The 19111-nt window shown below is 47.9% G+C and overlaps 1 protein-coding gene and 1 pseudogene across 12 annotated transcripts in view; both read left to right on the top strand.

The window, feature by feature from the left end:
• Positions 1-19111, top strand: part of HOMER2 (homer scaffold protein 2) — a 112679-nt gene that overhangs the window by 50559 nt on the left and 43009 nt on the right. For all 12 annotated transcript variants that reach the window (XM_067030001.1, XM_067030007.1, XM_067030004.1 and 9 more), the window contains exons 2-3: positions 181-337; positions 14106-14237. In XM_067030001.1, the coding sequence (XP_066886102.1) occupies positions 181-337; positions 14106-14237 (289 nt within the window). The remainder of the gene's footprint in view (positions 1-180; positions 338-14105; positions 14238-19111) is intronic.
• Positions 9611-11134, top strand: LOC131752701 (adiponectin receptor protein 2 pseudogene; annotated as a pseudogene).

The following is a 19111-nucleotide window of genomic DNA, read 5'->3' as shown; positions in this document are numbered from 1 at the left end:
GTGTTGGGTTTCAGTAACTACTCCGCTGGTGTCTCTTTTTTTCTCCTCTCTTCCCTTTTCTTATTTTAATTGTTCTCATGCGTATGCATCTTTCTCCATAAATGATTAAAATCTTAGGTGGCTTAGAAATCATAAATTCTAAAGTTCCATCAACTCATTCACCCATCTCTCCTCTTGCAGAGAACAGCCCATCTTCACCACCCGAGCCCACGTTTTCCAGATCGACCCCAACACCAAGAAGAACTGGGTGCCTGCGAGCAAGCAGGCCGTCACAGTCTCCTACTTCTACGATGTCACAAGGAACAGCTATCGGATCATCAGTGTGGATGGAGCCAAGGTACCATCTCGCCGGCTCACTTGAAGTCACTTATTTTCATCAAAAGCAATACGATACATTTGAAAAGTGGAGGGAAAAGGGTGCACCCCCAAACCTGCCACCTTAACAGAGATGTTATTGTTATCATGTCTTTATAATCACAGATCCTGGTTTTTTTCATTTTTCATTTAAAATTATGGCCAATTAAAAAAAATTTCCCTGTTAGCATGCTGTCTTCGTAACTAGCATTTTAATGCTATTTTAATAATTCCACCAAGGATCTATAATGTCCTTAATCTCTCCCCTTATGGTTAGATACTGAAGTGGCTTCCAATTTTTACTATTATAGATAATGAGCATCTTCATGAAACAGATAACCTCGTTTGGTCATCATGTCTATTGCTTTCTTTTGGATATTTCCTTAGGATAGATTTATGGAAGTAATGTTATAGGTCAAGATATTAACGCTTTATGGCTCTTGATGGTTATTACCAAATGGCTTTCCAAAGAGTTCTGTCTTCCAGCATGTATGAGAATGCCAGTTTATTGTACCCCTGACAGCACTGGGTATTGTAAGTAGTCTGGTTTTGGTGTTATTAGGCATGGGAGTTGACGTTTATTAAATGGTTTTGGAGTATTTCTTGAGATAATTTTTTTCCTGGTGTTTTCATTATTCTGCTGTCTTCCTCAATATTTTTGCCATATTATGATGGGAGCAGAATAAAGAAGGATTATCAGTAGATGTATCACTAAGTTTACAAGAGAAAAAAAAAGTAGACTTGATGCTTTATAGTTTTTTTTCTGTCTTTAATCTGTGTTCATCCTGATGGACCTTTTTACATGGATAATCTGCTGTCACCTGAAATTCAGTGTATCTGAAGCTGAATTCCCCTATTTGCCCTCTAAACCACCTCTCCACTTTCATTTCCCAGTCGCTTGTTGCTGGAAGGAAGGAAGGAAGGGAGGGAGGTAGGAAGGAAGGAAAGGAGGGAGGGAGAAAGGAAGGAAATGGAAAAGCACAGTCAGTCTCTTTTTAGTTGGTCAAATGAATCTGCCTTTGAAGTGTCTCACGTTTATACCTAATGCTTTGTTTCAAGGCCATAACTCTTGTCCTGGTACAGTCTTGCTCAGACAGTTGCTTCCTGGCTTCCTCTCACCTGCAATCTGCCTCTAGGTCAGCGTTCCTGGGGAGTTGGGTCAGGGCTGGGTAGTAGAATGGGGCCTAGCTGTGGGCTTCTCCCTCCATGACCCCACAGCCACAGAGCAGGAGGCACAGGAAGCCTCCACTGACCAGGGCTCTGATGAGCGAGCGCTCAGGAAGTGTAGAAGTGCCTGGTGCGTAGTAGGTGGGCACCTTGTGTTTGAGGATCGACTTTCTGAAAGATGCCTTTATTATTTCTTTTCTTCTGGGAGACATGGTGATACGGCGGTTGTATTCCCACTTTCCTTCTCTGTGCTTTTGAGCTGGAGTATTCTCAACTCTTGCCAGGATGTTCTGCTAGCAGTGGTGAATCAAGCTGACTTGCTTTCTTTTATCTGTAGATTCTGTCAGTTCATCTGCCATCCCTCGAGATGGGTTTGCACTTTTGTCAGTTGAGTTATCCCAGGATAGAGTGGGCTTAAATACAGATAAAGTGCATTTCATCTGTATTTATATACAGATAAAATGCACTTTCTTAGAGAAAGCGCTTTAGTCCTATTAGCTGGGCTTTGAGTAATTTGTCAATGTGTCAGCCACTGCGTTGTACGTATCTGCAGCTCCTGGAGGCTGTGACAGTGGTGGGGTCCAAGCCAAACGAGTCAGCTCTGAGAAATCAGGTGGGTGGAGGAGGGTGGGCTATCCCCCGGCTGAAGAATAGAGCTAGTTCCCGCTCAGTGCGGGGGATCCATCAAGTTACAGAGTCACTTAAAAAGTGGGAATTGGGGGCTTCCCTGGTGGCGCAGTGGTTGCGAGTCCGCCTGCCGATGCAGGGGACGCGGGTTCGTGTCCCGGTCCGGGAGGATCCCACATGCCGCGGAGAGTCAGGGCGCGGCATGCTGACCTGATGCCAGTGCCGCGCTGTTCCAGGGCTCTTGTCCGCTGCCCCTCTGTATCCCACCCCCGCCCCTGGCTCCTTATCCTTGTGTGCCACCATGCTGGGACAACCCCACTTTGTTTTAGGCCTTTGATTCCAAATGTTATCGGAACTAAGATGACAGATGGTCAGATGCTCTTAGCCTTTGGGGTGGTGTCTTGGCCCATGGGCTGCACCTCTGACCTTGGGCAGTTCTAGGGCCCCCAGTCCTGCCTCTCTCTCCTGACCTGGCCATGTCACGTCTTCTGCTTGGTGCTTCTGGGCCAGCTGTCCCTCCCAAGGCGGGAGGCTGCTGCAGTCTGGAAGGGGAAGCCTGCTCTGCCCCTCCCAAATGAAGGAGTAGGTGTGCTTCAGGAACAGGTTGCTGGTGTGGAAGGGACTTGGAGGTGGTTGTGAGCAAAGACCACAGTGGACTCAGCCGCTGAGTCAACCACGGGCAGCCCACAGAGCATGGGCCCCCCGTGAAGGGAGGAGGTGCAGCCAGCAGCTTTAGCAGCTGTCGTTCCACAGCAGGCACAGCAAGCTCCTCTGCCCTGTCCGAGCATTGGTCGTGCTCTACTTGGGGAAGGATGCGGCGAAGCCCTCTCCTTCCCCTGAGAGCCTTTGGTGCTGCTCATCATAGGAAAAATCTGTGTGCAGACCTTTTCTTCCTTCTTCCAAGGAAAGTATTTCATGTGTCAGTCGCAGCTGCTGCTCAAGACGTACGTGGGTGGGAGTACTGTGGTGCGTAGCTCCAGCATTGCCTGGGGGTTCTGTGGATCCATTTCTGTGCGTGGGGGGCTACCAGGCGACTGTGCTCTTTGAGGAACGGGCCTGGCTCATCTTTGGAGTCTCAGCATCAAGCTAGAGTGGGCCACGCCATAGACATGGGTGGGCGACGAGGTCAGGCCTGGCCACATCCTCTCCAGGCCTGCAGGAGGTGTGCCGTGTCCACAGCAGGACAGTGGACAAGAGTAGGATCACCGCCAAGAGAGAACCAGGACCAAAACCTCAGAATATCATCCAGGGTCAGCCCTGTGCATGGACAGATGGGAGCCCCGTGAGGGCACATCCCATCTCCCAGCTTCCCAGGGCGCTGATGTGAGCCATCACATCACCGACAGCCACAACCAACAGCCGTGTGACTGATGGCGAGTTTTTGTGCGGAGCAGCCAGCTCCGTTATAAAGGGACTGCATTTCCAGAGCATTTGTTAACTGAGCCGTCGCAGCGCTTGATTTCATTGTGCTGTTGGCACTCTTTACAGACTGAGTTAATCATTGCCATCCGTATGAGAAATTGCCTGCTCCTGTGGATAAGACCTGCCTGGGGCAGGTGTTTCTCCCGCGTGCTCTGGATGGCTCCCCTGCCCTGGGTTCTCAGTTATTTATAGGATCACAGAAGCCTGTGTTGGAAGAGACCTTAGAGGTCATCCATTCTACAAATATTTAGCAGCATCTGCTGTGTTCCACCTAATCACAACGGTTTGGAGGATATAAGCCTCTGAAACTCTGACTTGTTTGGTGTTTTCTTCTGGGAATGTGAAATTTCTTTCAAGAACACAGTCAGGGTCCCCTCCTTCACCCATCAGTATAGTTTCCTGGTGTTTTTTTTTTGTTTTTTTTTTTTAGTCATTGTTTTGTTTCTGTTTTTTGATGTGGACCTTTTTTTTTTTTAACATCTTTGTTGGAGTATAATAGCTTTACAGTGGTGTGTTAGTTTCTGCTGTCTAACAAAGTGAATCAGCTCTACATATACATATATCCTCATATCTCCTCCCTCTTGCATCTCCCTCCCACCCTCCCTATCCCACCCCTCTAGGTGGTCACAAAGCACCCAGCTGGTCTCCCCTTGCTATGCTATGCGGCTGCTTCCCACTAGCTATCTATTTTACATTTGTTTGGTGGTGTGTAAATGTCATGCCACTCTCTCACTTCATTGATGTGGACCATTTTTAAAGTCTTTATGGAATTTGTTACAATATTGCTTCTGTTTTATGTTTTGGTTTCTTGGCCATGAGGCATGTGGGATCTTAGCTCCCTGACCAGGGATAAAACCCACACTCCCTGCATTGGAAGGCGAAGTCCTAACCACTGGACCTCCAGCAGAGTCCTTAGTTTCCCCTTTTGGATAAATACAGAGCACCTTCTGTTAAGGGAGCAGACATATGGAAGGTTCTCAGCACACAGTAGGATTTTCAATGAATGTTGGTTTCTCTTCTTCCCTGACTATGGTTTAAAAAAAAAAGAATAAAAGCATCTATTAATACCTTTTCTGGAAGCAGGCAACAAGTCTTTTATTTGCTGTAACTCCTCCCCAGCCTCTTCTGCGTCCTGACTTCCATCTCCATGGATTTGGGGACTTGCCCTGAATAGGAACCAGGGGGCCCGCCTCCAGCTTCCTCTGAAGCCGGAGCTGCACTGGGGACTGGAGGAGCTTAGCTTTCTGCTTCTTCCAGGTGCATGTGCTCTGTGCATTGTCTGAGAAGTGGGTTCCAGTGATCTGCAGGAACTGAGTCTTTTACTGGGGAGTCTCTCTCTCTTTTTTTTTTTTTTCTCCATGAACGTTTCAGAGAGAATTTACAAAAAAGAGGAAGGGAGTAGGCATAGGAGTCGGGAGCCCATATTAAAGGTTGTGCTTTAAAGCAGCCCCTTCATCCTTCTGGGCTTCACTTTCTAAGGGTGCTCCCCTGCCCCCCCACCCCCCACGGGCCTTCCCAAGTCCCCAGGGAGGCACCAGTTCTGGTCCTGCTGAGTCCATCTTCTTCATCAAACACCCACGCGTGCCCTTTCTCTCCACACCCAAGGCCTCATTCTTCCTTGTTCCCTCCTGACTGTCCCGGCTGCCTTCTGCATGCCTTCACTCCTCAAGCCCTGCCTTGGTGCTTCTAAAGTCATTTTCTACCCATGCCTCTTGCCTTGAAACTCTATCCCCTCTAGCTGGGTGACATCCTCCACTCCTGTGACCCCAGAGTCTGCTGAGCCTCCCCCCTCTTACCTGAGGCCAGAACCCACAGGTCCAGCCACTTCCTCTGCCCCCAACACAGTTTTCCGGTGTCCCCACGCACAGGGGCCTTCCCTTTTCACAAGCTTCTGTTCTCACGGGAGATTTGTCTCCCTGACAGCTTTGTTACAGCTTTGCATGTGCTTTATTTTTAACTGTTTATCTGTGCCATTTAATATCTGATTATAAAGCAAATACTCATGTACCCAACACCCAATTGAGGAAGTCTGTCCTTTACTAGTCCTTCAGAAGTCCCTTTCTGGATCTCGCCCTAATATAGGCACCTGCTGTCCACCCTGAAAGAGGTTACCACTTTCTTGAAATTCGTATTAAACATTCCCTTGCCTTTCTTTATACTTTTGCCACCTGTGTATATATCCCTAAGCCAGAGGTTGGCAAACTTTTTCTCTAAACGGCCTGATAGTAATTTTCTTATGAGCTGTACAATCTCTTTCACAGCTCTTCAACTTTTCTTTTGTATCAATAGCAAGGAAATGGCCAGAGGCCAATATATACATGAATGGGTGAAGCTGTGTACCAATAAAACTTTATTTACAAAAACAGGCTGGATTTGGCCTGAGGGCTATAATTGTTGACCCTTGCCCTAAATATATTATTTAGTTATGCCTGTTTTTGATTCTTACATAAATAGAATCATACAGAGACCTATACTGTATGTCTTCTTTTGTGACTTTTTTTTTACTTAAGTTTTTGTCATCATCCATGCTGGTACCTATAGCTTTGATTAATTTTCACTGCTAAGTAGTATTTCGTTGTATGAATATACCATAATTTATCCATTCTGCTGGTGGTGGACATTTATGTTTGCAAACACTGCTACTGTGAACATCCTTGTGCATTTCTCCTGGTGTACCTATGCAAAGGTTTCTCTCAGTTATATACTTAGGAGTGGAATTGCTGGGTGGTAGGGAATGCGCATTTTAAACTTTATCAGAGAAAGCCACATTAGTTTTCAAAGTGATTTTGCCAATCTGTGAGAGCACCCATTGCCCCACGTTCTCACCCCCACCCTTGGCATCATCAGACATATTTGAATTTGGTGAGTATATAGTAGTAATGGTAATGCAGTTTCCACATTCCTAGTGACATTGAGCTTGTAGCTTATGTCCGTCAAACTCAACCTACCTCATTCTCTCCAGTCTCACAAGAGAGGGGTCCATTCACCTGCCCAGAACTAAGCCTTCCCCAGGTCCCATCTCCTCACCCCCACCCCCAGAATATCCCTCCCATTCACACAGCTGCACTGGGCACTCAACCGTAGCAGACCCAGAGTAGACAAAAGGTCATCTGTGTCCACTTCCTTTCACTTCTTCATGCATGCTTGAGGAGGGTGAAAGTCAGAAATGAGTCAGAGCCTCAAAGAGAAACGGGCAATAAGGTGGATTCCAGGTGCAAGCGCAGTTAGCCAGAAATGATTTGGGAACCCAAGAGGAACACGCACAGAAGGAACGTGTCCTTAGAAGCTTCGATCTGCCCAACTTCTCAGGAGGACTTGGTGTTGGTGGGCTGAGCCAAGGGTAGCACAGGACGGAGTTTCCATGTTAGTGGGAAATGAAAGAAGAGGGTCCTGGGATTGACCACTTTTTAATGGCTTGATTGCCCCAGCTGTCCGTCTTGCTGCTCTTGAGGTCAGTGCACTGGATTTCCTGGGACAATGGCCAGCCAGTTGCCTCACTAATTGTAGAGATGGGTTTACTGTTATGACCTGGAGATGGTTCAGACCAGCTACCTCTGGTGAGTCATGGCAGTGTAAAGGATATTGTAGAAGTAAATGACGGCTTTCCTTTCCTTCTTCTCTCTCCTCCCCTTACTTCCTCCCTTCTTGATCTTGGAAGTTCCAGAAGTCCCAGAGCCTTTGGTGAATCATTAGGAGACAGCCAGGGCGTTTCAAAGTCTGCAGAGAAGCAGCCCGAGGGATTGCAAGAGCAGCACGGTGAAGGGAGGAGACTTTCCTTTTTCGCCCTCCTGGCTGACCTCCAGCTTGTGGGATCTTATAGGTTGTGTTTGGTAAATGCCTGGGCACCTTGACGCCAGTGACAGAATGAAAGGTAGCCGTGCTGAACTGGGATCAAAGCAATCTTCCAGTAGATCAGACATGTCAGTAGGGAATGAAGAGGACAGAGGCACTCCCACTGCAAAGTTATGATGAAAACGTCCTGCAAGACTGGGAGTTTGTGTTCTAGGAGTGAGCAGACCTTTCATCTACGCTGGGTCTGTGGTGGTGAGCAGCACCTAGTGCATTTGTATGGGTATGAGGGACATCCTGGGGGTGGAAGTGAAGAGTTGGGACCTAGGGGACTGAGGCTTAGTTCTGGGCAGGTGAATAGACCCTTCTCTTGTGAGACAGGAGAAAATGAAGTAGGGTGGGTTGATGGACTAAATTATAGGCTGGGAGTTCTAATACACCTCTGTACCCTCCACTCCCTGCCAACACACACATGATACAGGAGGGGAGGAAAGAGATGGGCAGTTAGTGAGAGGTCTAGAATCACTGCTTAGAGTGAGCACTGTGGGATCTGAGCGCTTGAGGAATATCTGCAGCTCATCTTAGCTACCCATTTGAAGTCATACTAATCAACTATATTGGCATGTTGAAGTTCAGTTTTGCTTCTTGTTGTAAACAGCCACCTTATGAGAGGTTGCATGCTTCCCATAAACATTATAGAAAAATGTCACTTGAGACACATAGTAAATTGCATCTCCATAATTCAGCACCTCTGCTTTTGAGTAAGGTATATAGATGCAGCAGGCCAGTGTTCCTTCTGACGGCAACTAGAAAAAGCTGGATAAACACAATTTAAAGACAAGAGAGAACTGTAGAAACAATGAGGACTAGAGGGACTAAAATTCCAGAGAGGTGAGGACCACTCAGGGATGACGATCAGAGGGTCTTTTCTCTCTTGGGAGCATTTGTCAATCTTGGGTGCTGCCTGAAGACTGGGGCTTGGCCCATGTATAGGGATGCCGCTGGGACAAAGAGACATTAAGGAAACATTTAGCAGTGCACAGGGCTAGAGTGACAAAGGTGGAGACTTGAGGGGCTTCAAACCCATGGCTAGTTTTCCCCACAGGACATTTGCTGAATTCCAAGTCTGTGCCAGCATAATGAGTTAAACTGGACATTTCTGAAAGGCAGAGTAAAATTTTCCTCAGATTTACAGTGCTTAGAAAACAAAGACCTGCCAAGGGGTCTGAGAAGAGAACAGTAAAGACATGAAAACCCCAGAGGGATAGGGAATGGACGCTGGGCAGACGTCTGCATACCCTTTTCACCTGGGGCACTCACTGATTCTAGAAGTAACTAGGCACTGAAAAGCCAGGTTTGGCTCCTGGGAAAGATGACACCTAGGGAGCAAAGAAACCAGCAGAGATTTTGGAACTTGAGTGACAAAATTGGAGACTTGAGTGGCCCCAAATACATGGCTAGTTTCTCCTTCAAGGTTTGCCAGATTTTGAAGATGCATGGTTTTGGAAGGCTACAGAATGAAGCTGGAAACCTGTGATGGACAGAAGTGAATCTCCTGCTCTCTTTCAGGGAAGAGCAGTTAAAGACCTGCCAGGTTCTCAGTTGAAAGCTTTAGAGGGCCTGCCCTAAAAACAGGGTCGAACCAGAAGCAAACTGAGCATTACCAGAACTGAAACCGAGCCCTGACCCTTAGTCACTGAGTTAGGGATTACCGATCTACCCTACTTGCCTAGCAGAGGAGAGAGAAAACTCTATCTGTAGATGGTAACATAATGTGAAGCCCTAACAGTTCTTTTATACCCATTTTCTACCATACAGTGAAAAAATTCCCTCATGCCTGGAATCAAGAGGGCAAAAATCAGATAATAGAAACAGATTCAAAGATAATCTAGACATTTGAGGATTTAAAAATAACTATGAAAAAAATAAAATTAATAAAATAACTATGAGTAATATATTCAAGGACATATAGGAAAAAATGAACAAAATAGTTGAAAGGAATGAGGATATTCCCAGAAATTTATACTTTTTTAAAAAGAATCACAAGGACATTCTAGAACTAAAATAATACAAAGTCTGAAATTTAGAACTCAGTGGATAGGTTTAACAGCCGTTTGGATATATCAGTAGCCAAGACACGTGAACTAGAAGACAGATCAGTAGAAAATACCCAAATTGAAATGGAGAGACCCAAGAATCAGGGGATGAAAACTGATAAGAATATAAACCGCGATGCTGGGTCATGGCGGCGGCAGCGGGCAGCCCCTCCGCTTGTTTGGGGTCCCGGCAGCCGTGGTTCCCAGGAGCCCAAGATGCGTGGCAAGGCGGCGGCGAGCTCTGGGTCAACTCACTATCCTAAAAGTCCATCCTCCCAAGAAGAAGGAACAGAAAGACCTCTTTGTAAGAAAGGCGCAGGTATCCCATGAACGAGACAGCAGAAAACCAACGGGAGTACAGCAGGACTCCAGAGCCAGATATAAGGCTCAGAAGAGGGCACCAACTTGATGGTACAAGGAGAGGTGACAATGACATCCACCAAGGAGATTTGGAGCCACTTGTAGAGGCATCTGTCCTTTCTTCCTATCATAAAAAAAGCTTGGAGGAACGTCGCTGCGATGATGGAACATCTCAGGAGGAAGAGGGGTTTATGGGCATGTCCCCCCTCTTACAAGCCCACCACGCCATGGAGAGAATGGAGGAGTTTGTGTGTAAGGTCTGGGGAGGTCGGTGGCAAGTAATGCCTCATGATGTGCTACCTGACTGGCTCAAGGATAACGACTTCCTCTTGCATGGACACCGGCCCCCAGGCCTTCTTTCTGGGCCTGTTTTAAGAGCATTTTCAGAATACACACTGAGACAGGCAACATCTGGCCACATCTCTTAGGTTGTGTATTCTTCCTGTGCCTGGGGATCTTTTATATGTTTTGTCCAAACATCTCCTTTGTGGCCCCCCTGCAAGAGAAGGTGGTCTTTGGATTATTCTTCTTGGGGGCCATTCTCTGCCTTTCTTTTTCATGGCTGTTGCACACAGTCTACTGCCACTCAGAAGGGGTCTCCCATCTCTTCTCTAAACTGGATTTCTCTGGTATTGCTCTTCTGATTATGGGAAGCTTTGTCCCTTGGTTTTATTATTCTTTCTACTGTAACCCACAACCGTGCTTCATCTACTTGATTGTCATCTGTGTGCTGGGCTTTGCAGCCATTATCGTCTCCCAGTGAGACATGTTTGCTACCCCGCAGTATTGGGGAGTGAGAGCAGGAGTGTTCTTGGGCCTTGGCCTGAGTGGCATCATTCCCACCTTGCATTATGTCATCTCGGAGGGCTTCCTGAAGGCCGCCACCATAAGGCAGATTGGCTGGCTGATGCTGACGGCCAGCCTGTATATCACAGGAGCAGCCCTGTACGCTGCCTGCATCCCCGAGCACTTCTTTCCCGGCAAGTGTGACATCTGGTTTCACTCCCATCAGCTCTTCCACATCTTTGTGGTGGCTGGCGCTTTTGTTCACTTCCACCGTGTCTCGATCCTCCAGGAGTTCCACTTCATGATTGGCGGAGGCTGCAGTGAAGAAGATGCACTGTGATACCTGCCGGTGGCCGGGGACTGTGACCCTTAACCAGGGCCTGTGGTGCCTGCAGGGCTCCCTCACTGGCCGGTGACACCAGTACCAGAGGAGCCCCAAACCCTGGCAGCCTCGTGGCTTTGTGACGCCCCAGGACTCCAGGTGGTCCGCGACTGGGAAGAGAAAACAAAAATAAATCACACCTCAGAGGTGGAGAAGAGGAGAGATGGCCCAAACCCTGCCTTGTTCTTGGGTCTGCTGAGTGAGGGCACTGTGAGACCCTGGCAAACTGGCTTCTGATCTGTGTCCTACTTCTTTGTAGATGCCGCGACAGTTTAGCTGGAGGCTCATTCTTCTCCCTCTTCTCTCCTTAAAACAAAACACAAACCAGTTTCGATGAACATTTATATCCTATAAGGGGTGGGGGTGTGCCTTTGGGAGAACAAAGAAAGTAATGTAAGTAAGATTTCTGACTTACTGTTTAAATAAAAATTTATATAAATGTTTTTTAAAAAAAGAATATAAACCATGTTGGACACCCTCAAAAGATCTAGCATACATGTATTGGGAATCCCAGAAGGAGAGGAGGGAGAATGGAGCAGAAGTGATATTCATAGAGAGAATGGTTGAGAATTTTCCAAAAACTGATGAATTTTCCAAAATTGATGAGTCTACAGATTTAAGAAGTTGAATGGGACTTCTCTGGTGGCGCAGTGGTTAAGAATCCGCCTGCCAGGACTTCCCTGGTGGCACAGTGGTGAAGAGCCCGCCTGCCAACGCAGGGAACACAGGTTTGAACCCTGGTCCTGGAAGATCCCACATGCTGCAGAGCGACTAAGCCCGTGCGCCACAACTGCTGAGCCTGCGCTCTAGAGCCCATGAGCCACAACTACTGAAGCCCACGCGCCTAGAGCCCGTGATCTGCAACAAGAGAAGCAACCGCAATGAGAAGCCCACGCACTGCAATGAAGAGTAGCCCCCGCTCACTGCAACTGGAGGAAGCCCGCGTGCAACAACGAAGATCCAACTCAGCCATAAATAGATAGATAGATAGATAGATAAAATCTGCCTGCCAATGCAGGGGACATGGGTTAGATCCCTAGTCCAGGAAGATCCCACGTGCCGTGGAGCAAGTAAGCCTGTGCGCCACAACTACTGAGCCTGTGCTCTAGAGCCCGCGAACCACAACTGCTGAAGCCCGCAGGCCGCAACTATTGAAGCCTGAGTGCCTGGAGCCCATGCTCCGCAACATAGAGAAGCCACCGCAGTGAGAAACCCGCACGCTGCAGCAAAGACTAGCCCCCACTTGCCGTAACCAGAGAAAAGCCCGCAAGCAGCAACGAAGACCCAACACAGCCTAAATAAGTAAGTAAGTAAGTTGAACGAACACCCAAGAAGCGTAAATATAGATTTAGTTAATCATTGCCTTATGTAAGCAATACATACATTATATTCTTTTCAACCAGTTACTAGTTTTATGACCTTGAACAAGTCATTGGAGCTTGCTGAGCATCAGTTTCCCCGTCTGTAAAAATGGGGATCAGATGAAAGACTGAGAAACTACCTTAGGAACTGTTAAGTTCTAAAGCGATCTAAAGATGACCAGTGGGCATCACCATTCTTATTCCAGCTTGACTGACAGTGTGGGACAGCCTGGTTGGGACATGGGACAGGCCTCAGAGGTGTGTCAGCCTCTGTCCTCTGCCTTTCAAGGGGGCTTCAGGGAGAGGGTGTGGAAGCTGACCTATGGGCAGAGGTCTGTTGTGAGGAGAAGAAAGATTTAGAATGGGTGTGGTCATCGGTTTGCCCTCCCAGGATTCTGGTAATTGAGAGGTGATCAGGGTTGGCTTCCTGGGATCACATGATCTACTCTGATCCAACTCCCAACCACATGCTTTCCCTTGGCCTGCCTTGGTTTCACTCCATCGGTCCTACCTGGGGCTGAGCCAGAACCCAGCCAGCCTTCGAGGTCCCGGATGCCTTACTTTGTACTTGCCTCTGGTTTAGATCTGCATTTTCCACACCTCCCTCCGCTGCCCCCATTTCTTGATAGTGTCCGGAGACAGCAGGCAGAGCTCTTTACTAACTGTTGCATTCAGTTATCTGAAAAACATGTGATAAAAGTGTCTTAGCTCACACTACTTACATGTCTCTACCCTCTTCATGACTACCTGCAACTTGAAGACCAGGAATCTTGACTCTTCCTCTTTGTGTCTTTGGTTAGCAGAATACCAGGCATATAGTGAATGTTCAGTGAATGTTTGTTGAATGAATGAATGTACTGTGTGCTGGATATCATCCTTTTACCTCCACATTTATCCTCTACTCTTCTTCACCCTGCTCTGGTCCCTGAGGGGCTGACCCACAGATGACATCAGTGGGCTTGCGGGGCCTCCGGCTTCTGGTTGGGTTTGGCCAGTGGCGGGAAATCAGAACGGCAGAGGTGAGGGCATTTGTCCCACTGGCTCCCCCTCTTGTGAGGTCACCATGTGCTGGTGTGTCCCTCAACAGAAGGTCTCCCCTCTCGTTAAGGCAGCCTGTGCTCCATGACTCTCTCCTTCCACGTCCCATAGCCTCTTCACCGCCTCCTCCTTTAAAGCCGAGGAGAGGTGGCAGCAGCTAGCACCAGGTCCCTGCGCTGTCCATACACCCAGCTCACACCTGTCTAATTAGTCTGTAAATTAACCCTCCACAAATTATCCCAATTAGAGTGTACCTTTTCTTTCCCGTGGGGAAGCAGCAAGCCTCCATTGCTCATGGAAATTTTAAATGGTTTGATCTGGACCCCGGGGCTCCCGGCACTTAAAAATGTAGGCAGCGTGGTTCTTCAGAGGATGTGTGACATGGCTGGGCCGTTAAAGGCAATCGGATGTGCGACAGCTTTGCGGAAATAAGTAGCAGTTTTGGAAACTGTTCTCTACTTAGGAGAGACTTTCTCCCACTGATAACCTGTGAGATCTTATTTTAGGCTGACTGTTTTTAAGTCTCTGAAATCGCCTCTTATCATGGTTGTGTGTACATGACTCAGCGTGGGATGTGCCAGGAGAGGAAGAACTCAGGACCAGATATAACAGTGGGGATGCAGGCTTTACCTACTAGCTTTGCCAACAGCGGATTTTTTAAGGAGTTACTTTGGTGTCTAATTCAGTGTTTAAATGTCGACTCTTTGGGCTGTTTCGCTGCAGGTGATCATAAACAGCACAATCACACCCAATATGACTTTCACCAAAACATCGCAGAAATTTGGGCAGTGGGCCGACAGCAGAGCCAACACGGTGTTTGGTTTGGGGTTTTCCTCGGAGCAGCAGCTGACAAAGGTAATGTGGTCCTTTCCGCAGCGCAGTGGGTGCCCTGTCCAATGCTCTTCTCATTCAGTAGGTAATTGCCTGCTGAGGGATCCAGTGCTGCTACTACTGGTTGAGCAGATTCCTCCCTGGCCTTCAGTTTTCTCCCCTCTGGCGCTGCAGGGCTGCCAAACCAGATGACCTTTTAGAAACACCAGTTTCCTTGAAACTGGAGATGTTTAGAGAAGGAAGACATCTCTAACAATGCTGCTTCACAGCCTGAGGTGTAGCCTCAGGACGCAGCTTTGCCATTGGTTCCTTCCCCAGGCGTCTGCCCCGCCCCTGCACCCAGGGTGTGTCTGACAGCCATCAGTGTCACTGACTCTGGTTGGAGCCCTCAGAGACGGGGAGTAAGGTGACGCTCAGTAAGAGTTTTAAAAGGTTTCTGCTCCCAGTTTCCAGCATGCATGTGGGTTGCGGGGAGGAGGGATTCCCCAAAGCACCAAGCACTTCTCAGACCCCAGATGGGTGTCCTGCGATGCAACTTGATTCTGACACTGCCTACCTGGAGGAAGCATCCAATCCTACAGGTGAAGGGCTCAGTCCTGCAAGATCCTCCCAACTTCAGACTTAAGTTGTAAGCCCAGGGTGTCGCCTGTGCTTCTGACTAACCGGCTGTAGATCAGAGGTTCCAATGACCCCCTCCTAAGGTTCAATTAACTTGCTAGAGCTGCTTATAGAACTCAGAGAAACATTTTACTCACTAGGTTACCAGTTTATTATAAAGGGGTATAACTCAGGAACAGCTGGATAGAAGAGACATAGGGCAAGGTATGGGGAAAGGACGGAGCTTCCACGCCCCTTCTGAAGTCTGCCACTCTCCCCAAATCTCTACATGTTCACCCACCCAGAAGCTCTCCAAACCTCTCCTTTTAGGGTTTTATGGAGGCTTTATTAATTAGGCATGATTGATTCCATCACTGACCACTGGTGATTGATTCAGCCTCCAGCCCTCTCCCCTCCCCAGAGGGACTGAAAGTTTCACCCCTCTATTCATGATTGGTTCCCCTGGCAACCAGCCCCCATCCTTAGGTCCTTTGCAAAAGTCACCTCCTTGACATAAACCCAGTTTTGACGGAAAGGGGCTTGTTATGAATAATAAGATACCCATTTCACCTTTATGGCTCTGAACTCAGAACTGAGGACAAGAGACCAAATATTGTGACAAAAGATGCTCCCATTGCTCTTAGCGCTCAGGAACTGTGAGCCAGGAACCGTGGAGGAAGACAAGATATATATTTCTTATATGTCATAGGATCATAAGTTCTTAACTTGGAGTCCCCACAACCCTTAAAATGTCACACAGTGTTTTGTGTGTGTGTTGCTTTTTTTCTAGGGAGAGCGTTTATAGCTTTGCTTTCATTTCCAAGGTGTCTGGGACACACTCTGTGGATAGTTAAAAAGGTGTTGAGTGGGGCTTCCCTGGTGGCGCAGTGGTTGAGAGTCCGCCTGCCGATGCGGGGGGCATGGGTTCGTGCCCCGGTCCGGGAGGATCCCACATGCTGCGGAGCGGCTGGGCCCGTGAGCCATGGCCGCTGAGCCTGCACTCCGCAACGGGAGAGGCCACAGCAGTGAGAGGCCTGCGTACTGCAAAAACAAAAACAAACAAACAAAAGGTGTTGAGGAGCAGAGCCTGACTGACCACAGACTTGGAGAAGCCCAAGGACCGAGGAAACAAACTGACCACCTCTGAGAGGCCTCACCTAGCCAATTGAAGGGGCCAGAAGCTTGTTTTAGGAGAATAGACTTCCTTTTAGGATGGTGGAGAGTCCTGTGTAGGTATTGAAAATGTACTGGTTAAAAGCAAGACTGACTAGGGACTTGCCTGGTGGTCCAGTGGTTAGGACTCCGTTCTTCCACTGCAGGGGACCCGGGTTCAATCCCTGGTCGGGGAACTAAGATCCCTCGTGTCTCGACGCAGCCACAAAAACAAAACAAAAACAAAAAGCAAGACTGCCTAGTTTATGTGACCCAAGAACTTATTGGAAGACTATCAGAGTATCTCAAGGAGTCCAAGAGAGAGTTGAAAATCCAGGAAGGGCTGGAGCCAGGCTGGCTTTGGGAATCTTGGCTAAAGGAGTTCTAGACCATTGCCTTGACCGTCCCACTGACTGCTGGACAGATGTTTATTGAGCTCCTGCTGTGCCAACACTGTGCTGGGCACCAAGGATGCAGAGCTGTGGTCCCGTCCCCAGAGGGCCTTACAGAATTCTAGATGCCTGGGGAATTGACAGAGCTTCTTAGTACAGACTTGGTTGCTTGGATTCCCTGTGTACACTAAGGACTATTTTCACAGGGGGATTAAGATGAATCAGGAAGCCACCCTGGCAGGAACTTGCTGAATACACCTTTCATTTGTCCAGTGTGTGTGCATGTGTATATGTACACCACATACACACATGCACATTTCTAAGGAGGCCTCCAGCCCACAGACCCAGCCACAAACAAGCCCCCTAAGGAAGGGTACCCCACAGTCTGTCCTCCTCTGCATCCCCACCTATGAGGATGCTGTTCCCTAGAAGCCCAAGAAACCCAAAATGGCCTGGTGGCACGCCACACATCCTCCTATGCCACCTACTCGTAGAAGCATCCTTTCCTGGGTACTAAAATCTCCAGATCGCCAGAGCTCAGCAACATGGGGCAGGAAGCAGAAATCTTAAGGGTAGCTCACAGGGTATAAACATGGGAGATGTCATCTCCATCCCTGATCCCTCAGTCCCTGGACTGCGGCTCTGAGGAGAAGCATTACGTCCCACAGCTCTGCAAGATGTGGTGTTCTAGCAGGCAGCACAGCAGAGTTCTGGAAGGCCTGCTGCTTCTGCTGATAAGGTTTGTGGGAGGATCAAGAATCCTGTGACGAGTAGACCTTGCTTCATTTCATCTGCAGAGAAGTTGGTTGGTTGGTTGGAGGTGGTGCTGTGGAGTACAGAAGGCATTAAGTAAGTCTGCGGGTTGGGGGACCGGGAGGCATGACAGTTCGTAGTAAACGTCTGTCCTGGTGAGGGTAAATTACTGTGTGCTCGGGAGGAAGGGCCCAGCGTAATCAGCTTTCCACCAGGGAGCTGGCTGGTCACTTAGAAGTGTGATGCAGAATCAGGGCCTCAGGGTGGGTCACTGCTGTTGGCAGTTGATACTCAAAGGGGCCAGAAGTCAGGGTGGCCATGACAGGAGTAGGTATTGTCAAGGCCACACCACATTCTCTCCCCGGCACCAAGGCCAGTGTGTCCATAAGCCTTTTGAGCAAGTGACAGGCTGCCTGGGGAAGAGAATGACTGGGTATCCATAGAGCAGCCTTCCTGCCCCTAGTTCTAGGGATTCTTTTTGCTGGAGGGTGGAGGCTTCAGAAGAGCATTGTCTTGGTCTGTTCAGTCTGTTATAACAAAATACCATAGACTGGGTATTTAAACAACAGCCTCTCACAGTTCTTTTTTTTAAATAATTAATTTTTATTGGAGTATAGTTGCTTTACAATGTTGTGTTAGTTTCTGCTGTACAGCAAAGCGAATCAGCTATACATATACATATATCCCCTCTTTTTTGGATTTCCTTCCCATGTAGGTTACCACAGAGCATTGAGTAGAGTTCCCTGTGCTATACAGCAGGTTCTCATTAGTTACCTATTTTATACATAGTAGTGTATGTATGTCAGTCCCAATCTCCCAGTTCATCCCACCCCCCTTTTCCCCTTAGTATCCATACATTTGTTCTCTATGTCTGTGCCTCGGTTTCTGCTTTGCATAAAAATGGTATAAGATCATCTATACTGTTTTTCTAGATTCCACATATATGCGTTAATATATGATATTTGTCTTTCTCTTTCTTACTTCACTCTGTATGAAGCCTCTAGGTCCATCCACGTCTCTACAAATGACCCAATTTCATTCCTTTTTATGGCTGAGTAATATTGCATTGTATATATGTACCACATCTTCTTTATCCATTCCTCTGTTGATGGACATTTAGGTTGCTTCCATGTCCTGGCTATTGTAAATAGTGCTGCAATGAACATTAGGGTGCATGTGTCTTTTTGAATTATGGTTTTCTCAGAGTATACGCCCAGTAGTGGGATTGCTGGGTCATATGGTAGTTCTATTTTTAGTTTTTTAAGGAACCTCCATACTGTTCTCCGTAGTGGCTGTATCAGTTTACATTCCCACCAACAGTGCAGGAGAGTTCGCTTTTCTCCATACCCTTTCCAGCATTTATTGTTTGTAGATTTTTTTGATGATGGCCATTCTGACTGGTGTGAGGTGATAAGTTCACTGTAGTTTTGATTTGCATTTCTCTAATAATTAGTGATGTTGAGCATCTTTTCATGTGCCTCTTGGCCATCTGTATGTCTTCTTTGGAGAAATGTCTACTTGTGTCTTCTGCCCTTTTTTTTTTTTTGATATTGAGCTGCATGAGCTGTTTGTATATTTTGGAGATTAATCCTTTGTCAGTTGCTTCGTTTGCAAATATTTTCTCCCATTCTCAGGGTTGTCTTTTTGTCTCGTTTATGGATTCCTTTGCTGTGGACAGCCTCTCATAGTTCTGGAGGCTGGAGTCTGAGATCAGGGAGCCAGCATGGTCAAGTCAGGTGAAGGCGCTCTTCCAGGTTGCAGACTGTCAGCTTTTCATTGTGTTCTCACGTGATGAAAAGAGGGCAAGAATGCTCTCTGCGGGGGCTTCCCTGGTGGCGCAGTGGTTGAGAGTCCGCCTGCCGATGCAGGGGACACGGGTTCGTGCCCCAGTCCGGGAGGATCCCACATGCCGCGGAGCGGCTGGGCCCGTGAGCCATGGCCGCTGAGCCTGTGCGTCCGGAGCCTGTGCTCCGCAACGGGAGAGGCCGCAACAGTGAGAGGCCC

The sequence above is a fragment of the Kogia breviceps genome, chromosome 3 (genome assembly GCF_026419965.1).
Source record: "Kogia breviceps isolate mKogBre1 chromosome 3, mKogBre1 haplotype 1, whole genome shotgun sequence".
Classification (NCBI taxonomy): Eukaryota; Metazoa; Chordata; class Mammalia; order Artiodactyla; family Physeteridae; genus Kogia; species Kogia breviceps.
Note: the sequence above shows the minus strand (reverse complement) of the source record. Positions and strands in the feature narration are given on the sequence as shown.